The sequence below is a fragment of the Daphnia pulex genome, chromosome 8 (genome assembly GCF_021134715.1).
Source record: "Daphnia pulex isolate KAP4 chromosome 8, ASM2113471v1".
NCBI lineage: Eukaryota > Metazoa > Arthropoda > Branchiopoda > Diplostraca > Daphniidae > Daphnia > Daphnia pulex.
The window spans coordinates 13,026,241-13,037,709 of NC_060024.1; the positions used below are offsets into that span (position 1 = coordinate 13,026,241).

Below are 11,469 nucleotides of genomic sequence, written 5' to 3' on the forward strand. Positions count from 1 at the left end.
CATCTATACAACTAACACGGTACAGACCTATTTCCGCGTTCCCGACGTATAGTAAAAAGAATTATTTACCCATCGCTGCGGTCGCCGAGGAATAACTATCTTATATAGACCCATTGATGAAAACCAACCGCTGGGCAGCGCGTCATCCCATTGCGGTTTCGTCACGGTCGGTCTACATTTCGCCCGCCATTGAATCGTGACGAGAAATTCGAATAGTCTCTACCCACTTCCAGGAAGTCAAATGCGCCTATAAGAAACACACGCAAGGATAGTGCGCCAAATTAAATGCCGTTTTAGAATCCTGGCGGGGTCAACGCTCACGAGAAATAATCAGCTGGTTAAAATTTTACATGTCGTTTGTAATTTACGTAACATGAGAAAACAAAAAAGGCAATTTCCTTTGAAATAATCAAATAAAATATTGCGCCGCTTGAGTGGACTAGATACGACCGAGCGACTCTTGTTGTCTGATGTTTAGGATATTTTCGTATGTTATTCCTCTGGTCCCTGTATATGCGCAAGGATTGCTGCACCTGCTGCGTTATATGTGTTACATTCGGCTATATTAGATGTAGGTATATTATTTCTATATAACAACAACGACTTTATATAGTAACGGGTATATCATAACTATCCGCTATAGATAATGGTGAGTGCCTATATGCTGCCTGAAGTTCATTGATTACACATCCAGCAAGATGGAGAGAAACGAGGAAAAAAAGGAATAAGAAAGTTCTATATAACAGGATTGCGTGTAGCCTATGTGCGTGTATTTGGAGTAGATATGCTACTGCAATCATAATGAGCGTCCAGCATATGGCTGGACGGAGAAAATCACAGATATCATATAGTATGCATCCACAATAACTAATCATTGAGGTCATCGCGGCTAACTACCTGACAGCAGCTGGATGTAGTTATAGGCTAGGACGTTTCCTCTACTTTTCTCTCTTCTCGCTTTTATTACTTTTGCCCAACTGATTTTCTTCTTTTTCAAAAGAAAAAAAAAAAATTTGTTTTTCTACCTGTTGGATGACCGTGAACTGACCTGGAAACCTCACCGGAAATTCCGTATTCCACTCAACAAGTCACAGCGCGCATATAGACACACACACACACAATATACCGGCCCATCCCAGCACAGCAGCGAATATATAGTCTTATTTCTCCGATTCTTGCACAGTCATCGTGTTGGTTAATATGCACTCCACCCTGGAGCGCGTACGTGCCAAAATCAGATTGATATCACCAGGTCATTGTGTAATGTCATTAAATAATTTCCCAATCGGGCTACAAACGTATTCACAATTTGTGTACAGCGATTGACGACATTCTGGGCTAGTTGCCAACAGAGCGAAAGCGATGTGTAAGACACGACGAAATCATTCAACCTGAATAACATTTGAATGAATAATAAAACCAGTTTGAATTTAAACTCGTATACATGTGTCCTAGCACACAGCAGCAGCAGGAGTCGCCCGTGCATCACGGTGGTATGTGGCGGGCGGGCGTCCGCCTCTAGGCGATACATATAACGGTTCTTTCTATTTTCTCTTTTCTCTTTTCCCTTTGAAATAACAACTGACCCCTCTAGACCGGAGAGAGAAATTTTGAGAAAGAAGAAGAAGAAGAAGAAAGGCGCAGGTAATCGGGATCCGCGGTCCGCTCTCCAAAACCGTCGGTCGACAGTTTTTTGGCCGCCAAGTCGGCCGCCACACCGTTTGGGTTTTTCACCATTTCTCTATTTATTTTTCCCAAACTTAGACTATTTTCAAGTGAGTGCGCGGTTCGCTCGGAATCCAAGGGATGGGCTTGCGGAGTCGAAATTTTTAGACAAAAGGGATTCCCCCCTTTTTGTGTGTGCTGTGTGTGTGTGGCTGTGGCTGCTGTTGGTTTCTCTCTTATATTGCACGATAGGTTCACACTCGTCGAACACCGTCAGTCCAGTCTCAGTGTTGCCCATCAGAGCCGACAGTGCGGTTCGTCCGTCTCTCTCCGGTCCTCTGCCTTATAGTGCTGTGTCGTGTCTAAAGCGACAGAGTGTTTCTCTCTATACGCAGGTGATTGCTCATCCCCAACACACTAGTCAGGTACACATTACACATCCGCCTTGGATTATAAATATCAAACACTTGCTGGTTCAGCTGTGCGCCTATAGCTTCATTATTAAACTGTTGCTGATTATACAAGACCCGAGAGATGAATTCCGGAATGGTTCACCTTGCCACTTGGCTCATCCTCATCGTCGGTGGATTGTTGGTGGTCGAGAGCCGGACCGTCAGATTGCTGGCCAACTCTTTGCCGACTTCCGTCAACAAACAACAACCTACTGCTGGCCGCCATCCCCTGAATACTGCTGCTGCCGAGATCAAAGGCCAGCACAATGACAAGAGGGTCTCATCATCACCTTACACACATCAAGGAGGCGCAATAATGGATGGCTCGAAGCTTTTCGACGGACTCACCTTGGCCACCTACGGGTATGATTAATGACATTCCTGGATTTATTTCCCTATCATTAGGAGTGGTAGGGGAAGGGGGAGAAAAAATTGAAGCGATCCTATCGTCTTTTTACACAGGACCAAGAATTTCGTTCAAGAGTCTGGTAGTAATAATCTCCCCAAATTAAAAAATCGCCAGGGCCTTGGCGGGGCTTTCAGCGATTTCGGACCCTACATGGGCAAATTCATCTACAAACTTTTCGTCAGACGGGTAAGAGAATTAAATTTCACTTGATCATATAATTACAATACGAAATGTGTGAGAACACTCGAGGCCTTTTTTTTTTTCCATTCTCGATTGATTAATAGCAACTGTGTGTGTGTATATAATCAAATATCTATCCATCAATGGCGCAGGCATTAATCAAACCGATGGTGAAAGGAATGAAGAGACTCATTCCCGGAACCATGTACCACTATTACAACGACATCATGTCCAGCAACCGCGTCTTCAAGATGATGGAGCCCCTCTCACCGGCCATCTCTTCCTACACGTATAACAAATTCGAGCAGGGCATTTTCTGGAGCCTCAATCGGGCCGGCTCATTTGTTATGGACAATTTCATCGAATTCGAGCGATAAAATCGATAAGAGTTTATAGGGATGGGTGGGCTGAAACAAATTCCTGTAGGTTTTCATGTCCAAATTCTTGTCAGTTAGTTTTTGGGGTTTAAACGATGAAAAATGAGTCGACAGCCGAGATGGACTAGTATTTTTCTAAAAAATTTATATCGAAAGCCATACGTAGTAATTTGTTTAAGTTATAGTCGAAATTAGTAAATTTGTTTTTCGTGTGTTGTCATGGCTCCGTTGTATTGCTCAATCCTGGTGTACGTGTAACGGTGTAATTTATTCGAAAAGTTCTAGACATTTGAAAATGGAACCCGTAGACAGCGATGCATGGTTAAATTATATGTGTCGAACCCTTTTGGCGCGATCGAATTTAGGTTTTAAAATATAAAATCTAGATTAAAAACGTTAGAGAATATCGATTTAGTTTTTAAAAATATTCTAGGTAAGATTCAAGTTGATGTAATTGAATAATTTTAATGTTTTCCCCTGTTTAGAAATAACGTTTGTTTGTTTCGGTGCAATAATTCTATGACGAGCTTTTTTTTTGTCCGATCTTGTTAAATTATTATTGTATCTAATGCGCGGATGACGGAATTTACGGAATGTCGATAGCGAAATAACGTGAGATGGATACCTTCAATTCCTATTCTGAGGATATAACGGAACGATTGTACATTTGGAGACTAGCCAAGTCCAGAATTTGATTCGTGAAATTGATCAATACACTACTACGTTCACTGTACACATCGCCTTTTTATTACTGCTGAGATCTTTCAATTTAATGCAATTAAATTAATCGATTTAAAATTCAGGTGGGGGCGTTTTTATTCGACAGGTGGATATCACCTGAGGACTGTATACAGGATTAAGTGATTTTCGCACGCCCCTATAGACAAAGATGAGCGGTAATTTTGATACCCCCATCCTTAAATTATTGGTTAAAGAGGCTGGGTGATCATTTGATTGCAGGTATTTAAGGGTCCAATCTTCCTCCAATCATTCAGTGTGTATTCCAGTATAATTGCGCACTCTCCGCATTTATTTACTATAGTCAAAATTCAAAAGGTAAGATTCCATCCTATTAAATTTTACGTTGAAATAGTTTGATATGACGTCAGATGTGTGCCTATATTCCTTCCAGGAAAAAATGTCGGCAACCAAAGTGATGGCGGTATTAGTGATGGTTCTAGCTGTCGCCATGGCGGCATCAACAGATGGCAACAAGAATAAGACGAATTCCAGCCATGCCCAGCACGTAGGTTCGTTGGTCGCCAAGGCCCGTCTGTCGCCCGTTAACGCCACCGTGAATAACATCACCAGCACCGAGTCGAATAAGAATTCAACCGCAGAAAAGACCGTGACGAAGCGCAGTGATGGCAGCATCGATAAAAGCGATGGCACCAGGTGACGACTCGATTTCTCAAATACTGAAAAAATTTCAATTGTTTTCTGGCCTGGGCCTCAATGAGTTATTTTTGTAGCCAATTGATGTCGGTGTGGTGGAGATTTCCAACAGCCATCTGGGATTTTATCAGCCAAGTCTTTCTCCAGCCTCTTCTGTCATCATTGCGCCGATTGCTGTCCGTCTTTGGACTGTACAACGAGCAGATGATGATGCCGCTGCCGTTGGTGGTGCCGTCGTCGTCGCCGTTGGACTTTGTCTCTCAGTTTGTGCCTCAATTCACCACTCCGATTAATCCGATGGTCGTCTGATCAATCAGCCAGTTTTGGGGCCATTTTAATTGAAATTATTTTGTATGGGTGGTTTTTTATTCAGTGCAATCTGCTTTATTGTATAGCGTGTTCTTGGAAGTGCAAAAAAAAATAAAATAAACGATGTTTTTTTAACCAAATGGTTTTTGTTAATTCGTTACTTAATTCAATATCGAGTTTTTATTAATTTACTTTTTTGGGGGAAATAACTCGGGGTATGAATTATTGTTTATGTATTTGGCATGACAGGGAAGCCCTCTTAATACATGTCACATGTTAACAACTGTATTAATTCCAACACATGTAACATGTGTTGGAAACCTCGAGTATATAGGGAGCGTTGTATTGGTTAAACACATTCATCGTCGTCCAGCGCAGTAGGCAAGTGAGATTGTGATGGCAATTACAACATGTCTTGTAAGTTACTGAATTGAGTAAACGTGTTCTAAAATTTCAAACATCCAGGGAATATTTTAAATATTTTCATTCCCAAAAATTACATGATATGTAAGATTTGCAACCATCTGTTTTCTCAAGCCTTTATAGCTCAGTGGTAGAGCGTTGGTCTCGTATGTACGAATAGATAACCAAAGGCCGAGAGTTCAATCCTCTCTGAAGGCATTGTTAAATTTTGATAGATTTTTATTGGGAAAAGTATTGGCTTTATGTTTCAATTAATTGCCCAAAGTCATACGTCATACATTCCCTTCCTTTTCTTTAAATGAAACGTACTATCTTTATTCGGATAACTCATCCTATATTCCTTATCCTATTTAGTGCATCCTATTAGTGCAGCAGTCGCAAAATGGCCATTGATTTTCCGTATTCAATTAATTCCCGAGTTCCACTTCCGTTGCAGGCCATTAGCGGGTTTTATCAACGGCATTGAAGAACTCGTAAACGGCGTCCCTCGTTCAAAGTGACCATCCAATTCACGAAAAGAATCTTACGCAAAATTATTCAAAACACCTTTGAATTTATGCACATTTGAATTGATGAATTTTCACGATGTTTGCGCCTTCTTAGCTCAGTGGTAGAGCGTTGGTCTCGTATGTTAATTGTAGTAAACCAAAGGTCGAGAGTTCAATCCTCTCAGGAGGCAGATAATCACAAAATAATATTCCAAATTTCGTTCTCCATTTGATTGCTTTTGATGTACTCAATACAAACGCGCATTCGAGTTGTCGACTTTATCTGTTAGACAACGACACACTTTTGAAAGTGTTTTGTAAAAAAAATTGTATGACCTCATCAGTAAACTCAACTGTTTGCCAATTAAGGCCAATTATAATGAAAGAAAAGATATCACGGAGATTATCGAAAAAAAACTTCTGTTGTTACTGAAAAGTCTAATAGAATTGGGTAAGAGACTCGACCGCAATTTCTCATTTTCATGCAGGAAACTCAACTGTACAGTAGACGAACTTGCGTGAGTGTCTAGTAGCAGTGCGGTATTTTTAAAGGTTTATTTCCAATGCCTTCAGAGAGGATTGAACTCTCGACATCCGGTTTTCTTTTCTTTATCATCTTTTCTTTTCATACGAGACCGACGCTCTACCACTGAGCTATAAAGGCTGCTATGACAACAAATTCAATGATAAAAGTTTTAATGCATTTATGAACAAATCAAATAGTCCAGCTACTGCAGGAAGCCAGGAACCAAGGAACTATATTTCCGCCTTGGCAGCCATCAAGGCATGGAAGAATTTCAGTTGAGCTGCCGGAATTGCGGACCTATTTTGTCTTGTTGAGGATGCGAGCAATGCGAAAATTTCATCTTCGACTGCTCCTTCAACTATCTCCTCGACTGGTTGAACTGCCTGCTGGGCAGCGGCAACTGGAAAAGCCCGGCTGCTCAAAAAATGTCAATTCGGATAAACATTTGATTTTGTTGCTATCGGGCAGGTTCAAACCACACCCCATTAGAAACAGAGCGGTTTTGTGTGGGATAAAAAAAACATCGGATTTTTTGGTGGACCGAAAGCAAAATGGACCATTACCAGCCTTAATTCCAACTATGAAAAGTAACGTTATGAGACAGAGAAGCGCTATAATATCACGAGTAGTTTCATAATTTGTGTGTATTCTTTTTCTTGGATAAAGTAACTGTATTAACAAATCCTTCCCATACAATATTATAGGATTGACATGAAAAATCAGTTGTATAAGGGAAGCTTATGGATTAGTTAATTGCCGAAATTACCAAAATGTAGAAATTAAGTTTTCAATTGTCAAACGCCTAAAAGATGTCTGATATAGCTGGGTCAGTAGTCGCCATTTCCAAAAGAAAGTTAAGCAAAAATGTCATCATCAAATTCAGAAAAATCGGCAAATGTAGCGTCAGTATCTTGGAACTCGAAGTTGGCGAACTGATCAAAGTTGACATCGACAGCAGGAGCGGCAGGAATGACAACAGGAGCGGCGGCAGGAGCGGCAGGAGCAACGCTACTTTCCACGGCCTTTTCAGTTGGTTCCACGGCCTTTTTAGCGTCGACGGCAGCAGCGCCGGACTTGATCAAAGTCTTTTTCTCGTAGCAGAGGTCGCCGATAGTGCAAGGAAATTCCTCCTCCTGTTCGCCGAACAGTTCGGATAAAAGCGAAGCGATGTTAACATTGCTGTTTTTGTTGTCGTTGATGTTGACATTGGAGTTGCCGAGATTCTTCATCGGGCGATAGGTTGGACGATGGGTAGGACGGTGGGTTGGGCGGTGAGTTGGGCGGTGAGTTGGGCGGTAAGTTGGACGGTAAGTTGGACGTGTTGGGTAATAAGTTGGACGATGAGTCGTTGGTCGATGGGTCCCGTAACCGGAAACGTAGACCACGCAAACTAGCAAGATCAAAGCTGCTGATGCCTAAAAATTAATTACAATTGAATATTAATTCACAAAAAAAAATCAAAGTGAATAAGAAAATGAATTGGAAATGAATTTATACCGAGAACTTCATGTTGATTCGAGGAAAAGGACTGCTGATGCAAAGAACGAGAAGGGAAGTGTGATGAATTTGGAATGGTTCGTACCCTATTTATACGAATTTGCTACCAATGTTCTTCCCTTAAGGACTTGGTTTAGAGAAAATAATTTTAATGAACGGAACCCAATGACGTTTAGACATCATTTAATCTGAACGAATTCACCGTGTATCTTACCAATCTGGGTTAATTGCTGGCCAAATTGTATTCGGGAAACATTCCTCATTTGAACGTCGAGAAGAGAAAGCAATCCCGAATCACGATGACCCTGAATTATTTTCAACTCTATTACATGAATCCTCGTAACTCGTTGGGTCGCTTTGGGCTAAATTATTCGTCACTAGCGCATTTATAATAATGAACGCGTATCAGACTGGAACTTGTGATTTGCAAAGTTGCACATTTTCTTCACAAAATGTCAGACTGTTAATATTAAACCGCTTATTATACGGATATAGCACGCTCGCGCAGAATCCTAAGAACTTTCCGGCTATTAGTTAATTAGCAAACTCTAAACAGAAAAATTTTCAAAGTCAATCACACACTAGCTGCAAGTCTCTTTTGGTTCCCAGCATCACTATATAGGTCACGTCTATACCCATCTTTAAACATCATCGACTCCCATCTTCAGCAGTTGAAACATCTCCAGCTCTCTTTCTTTTTAGCGAATCAATATGAAGTCCTTTGTAAGTATCTAAAAATGAATTTATTCTCTTCTGTTTCCGCTCGTCAGGAAAATTGTCTTAAATTTAATTTGAAAATGTTTTTTAGGTTGCCCTTTCCGCCTTGGTCTTGGCCGTTTGCGTCGTGAGTAGCCAGGGCAAGTCTTTCGGCAACAAGAACGTCAACAAAAATGTCAACGACAATTCCAACGGTGATTTCGATTTCCTGTCCAGTTTTCTCGACTCCATGTTGAGCCAGGAAAGGAAAGGCAAGGCTGTGGCCAGCCGGGCCTTTCCAGTTGCCGCTGCCCGGCAGGCAGTTCAACAAGACGCGGAGATAGTTGAAACGGCAGCAGCCGATGACGTCAATGCTTCCGCCTCTGCGCCTCAACAGGACGAAATATCGGCAATTCCGGCAGCTCAGACGACATTCTTCCAAACTTCGATGGCTGCCGAGGCGGAAGAGTTCCTGCAGTAAAATCTATACGGAATGATTGACCTATTAATGAATTCAATAAACGCAATAACCCTTTTACCATAAAATTTGCATAGACTGTAATATTCACAATAATCCGCCTTTATAGCTCAGTGGCAGAGCGTCGGTCTCGTATGTGATATTAGTTAACCGGATGTCGAGAGTTCAATCCTCTCTGAAGGCAAACGTTAATATCTGGCAGCAGTGCTTCACGATTATCACAAAAGTTCGTCTGCTGGATTGCAAAATTTTACTCAGTCGAACTTCCTAGCCTAGCGTTCTAAAAGTGTCTTGGGAACTTGAGGTAATTACTTCTTTTTTTATAAAAAGATAAAACAAAAACATTCAGCAATAAGAACTTTTGATCATATATTCTGTGCATTTGCAAAATAAGTCCGTTCACATGAAACACTTGGCTTTTTTTTTAGTTTTCCCCTGACCCTCTGTGCTATTCTCGGTTTTACCGTTTCCCTACACGTGGTTGACACAGGTAGAACTAAAGAAAATATTGAAAATGACTTGGATGCCAGATCATGTCGGTACAAGAATTGAAAATCAATGGTTTGTTTTGCCTGCTTTGGATATCTATCCATGCTGGAAAATGGGCAATACAAGAATGTGTGTCTTTGACTCTTTGTCGGGTCCATGTTGCACCAAGAATTAACTTAAAGACAAGTCTAGACTTTTCAAGTGCATTGTTGCTGTTCCAACTTCTGTTTATGAACTTTTCCACAGTGACGATAAGTTCTTGATTTTAAGTGAGCTCGAAGTGAGGGAAATTTTAATTGGTGTTTGAGATCATTTCACCTTAATGCTCACTTGCTAACTGGATAACATCAACAGCAAAATTCAGACATTCTTCCAAGTGTCGTGGCACGAACCACAAAGTTTTTGGGGTAAGATTTATTATGCAACTCTAAATGGTGTTTGTAATCAAATTAACAGTTTCTGGATTCCTTGTCATAATCCATTATTTCTCTTCTCAATCTGTATTTCATTTTTTATGTCATATGTGTTTCCAGGGAAAATTTAAAGACATTAACTATTCTGTTGTATTTATCATCTATAGGACAAACAGTCAAGACACGTATCCGCAAATGTAATTGCAAAAGGAACGGTCCATTTTAGCCCCTTGGACAGCGACTCGTGTGTGTCCACCTCCGCATGAGCGACTCTCCCAGCGATACTGAACATTAATAGGTAGCTGCCCGGCCCCAGGATGAACCCTTAAACCAAAGTGAGTTGCATCAAAGATCAAACACATCAAGCGTTCTCTTTTGCATGTATCAATTCGTCCTGCCATTTGCTGATTTTTGTAACACACGTGGGACGGTGGGAGGAGTGAAATCGGTCAAACCAAAACCAATATTATATCGCTAAGGATCAACAACACGGAAAAGATTTTTGTTTCTCTTGAGAAATCACGTCGCTAGCTTAAAAAAAACTTAAAATCAAACTTGGCCGCATCTCTTCATACTTTGAACAAATGCGTTTCGAATTAAACCAATGATTAATGTTTTTCGGCTTGTACATGTGGAATGCGAATTCACTCATCGCTTTCCGTATGGATCGAACATACCTCGCAGACCTGGTCCATACAAGCTTCATAATAGCTAACTAAGGTTCTTGATTTTTCATTTTCCGAGAAAGAAATCGTTGGGAATAATTCGACAATCTCTGATCCCGATTTTCCAAGTCCGTTTTTGAAGGTCCTGGACGGAAGCACTGGACATCGTTTTGTACAGTGCCACCTACCGGTTTCCATTTATCCTTGCCCAGTTGCTTGGCCCAGTATGTTGACAAAAAATGTCTCGCATTTTTTATTATACTAAAAAATAACAATTTGAAACTAAAGTAATTACGTTACCTATAACACGCTGCTGTTAATCTACACCTGAGTCGTTGTCAAGGGCAGAATCTTCGTCTCCCTCCTCGGCCATCTCGAGAGCCCATTTCTCTTAAGATATCCTCTCCTCCCGTTGGGAGCTTCTGCCGCCACAAGGCTTTCCAATGTCCATCAGGGCATGGGTGCTGATCACGATCTTGGGCGTTTTGATAGCCAAAACAATTGGGATAAAAGCGAAGCGTTAAGTGAATCGCCGTTATTGTTGGTTGTGGGTAAAAAATCTTCCGATAAGAGTTTGAATACGAGCTACTCCTCACAACGATAATATGTTGGATAGAACGATAGAACATTTCTATTTATTAAGAATTCTATTTACATGTAAAATTTCTGATGTGACGATTCTCCTCTGTATCGGCGGGTATTTATTATCTATTCTATTGCCTTCTGAGAGGATTGAACTCTCGACCTTCGGTTTTCTTCGGTTTATATCTTTATTACTTACGAGACCGACGCTCTACCACTGAGCTAAGAAGGCTGTGATGCTGAAGGAATAGGAAAAACAAAATGCCATTTAAAAATGATTAAACCCTGGATGAAATTCTATTTAAATCCGTCGGTTCGAAACAGTTGTTTTTCGTTAAAAAAAAGATAAATCACTCAAAACCGAACAGATGGCAACTGACGTTGTCAAAAAGTGTTGCACCACATCGTTCGAAATGTTGTATGGA

General features: G+C 40.9%; 3 protein-coding genes and 5 non-coding genes across 8 annotated transcripts; 5 read left to right on the forward strand and 3 right to left on the reverse strand.

Moving 5' to 3' along the window:
• The first annotated feature begins 4,081 nt into the window (after positions 1–4,081).
• On the forward strand, positions 4,082–4,920 carry LOC124200884. Its single transcript, XM_046597241.1, has 3 exons — positions 4,082–4,139; positions 4,216–4,478; positions 4,556–4,920. The coding sequence occupies exons 2-3, from the start codon at positions 4,222–4,224 to the stop codon at positions 4,785–4,787; spliced, it is 489 nt and encodes a 162-aa protein (XP_046453197.1). The 5' UTR covers positions 4,082–4,139; positions 4,216–4,221; the 3' UTR covers positions 4,788–4,920.
• A 403-nt stretch (positions 4,921–5,323) lies between these two features.
• Trnat-cgu lies at positions 5,324–5,408 on the forward strand. Its single transcript is given in 2 exon segments — positions 5,324–5,359; positions 5,373–5,408. It is a non-coding gene; the product is annotated as a tRNA-Thr (tRNA).
• A 395-nt stretch (positions 5,409–5,803) lies between these two features.
• On the forward strand, positions 5,804–5,889 carry Trnat-cgu. The gene is given in 2 exon segments: positions 5,804–5,839; positions 5,854–5,889. It is a non-coding gene; the product is annotated as a tRNA-Thr (tRNA).
• A 373-nt stretch (positions 5,890–6,262) lies between these two features.
• Trnat-cgu lies at positions 6,263–6,362 on the reverse strand. Its single transcript has 2 exons — positions 6,327–6,362; positions 6,263–6,298 (listed from the first exon to the last, which is right to left on the reverse strand). It is a non-coding gene; the product is annotated as a tRNA-Thr (tRNA).
• Positions 6,363–6,850: 488 nt separating this feature from the next.
• LOC124200877 lies at positions 6,851–7,842 on the reverse strand. Its single transcript, XM_046597235.1, has 2 exons — positions 7,722–7,842; positions 6,851–7,639 (listed from the first exon to the last, which is right to left on the reverse strand). The coding sequence occupies exons 1-2, from the start codon at positions 7,731–7,733 to the stop codon at positions 7,079–7,081; spliced, it is 573 nt and encodes a 190-aa protein (XP_046453191.1). The 5' UTR covers positions 7,734–7,842; the 3' UTR covers positions 6,851–7,078.
• Positions 7,843–8,367: 525 nt separating this feature from the next.
• LOC124200885 lies at positions 8,368–8,934 on the forward strand. The gene is made up of 2 exons (XM_046597243.1): positions 8,368–8,444; positions 8,530–8,934. Exons 1-2 carry the CDS (start codon positions 8,433–8,435, stop codon positions 8,896–8,898), a joined length of 381 nt encoding a protein of 126 aa, XP_046453199.1. The 5' UTR covers positions 8,368–8,432; the 3' UTR covers positions 8,899–8,934.
• A 60-nt stretch (positions 8,935–8,994) lies between these two features.
• Positions 8,995–9,079, forward strand: Trnat-cgu. The gene is given in 2 exon segments: positions 8,995–9,030; positions 9,044–9,079. It is a non-coding gene; the product is annotated as a tRNA-Thr (tRNA).
• A 2,100-nt stretch (positions 9,080–11,179) lies between these two features.
• On the reverse strand, positions 11,180–11,276 carry Trnat-cgu. The gene is made up of 2 exons: positions 11,241–11,276; positions 11,180–11,215 (listed from the first exon to the last, which is right to left on the reverse strand). It is a non-coding gene; the product is annotated as a tRNA-Thr (tRNA).
• Positions 11,277–11,469: the final 193 nt, after the last annotated feature.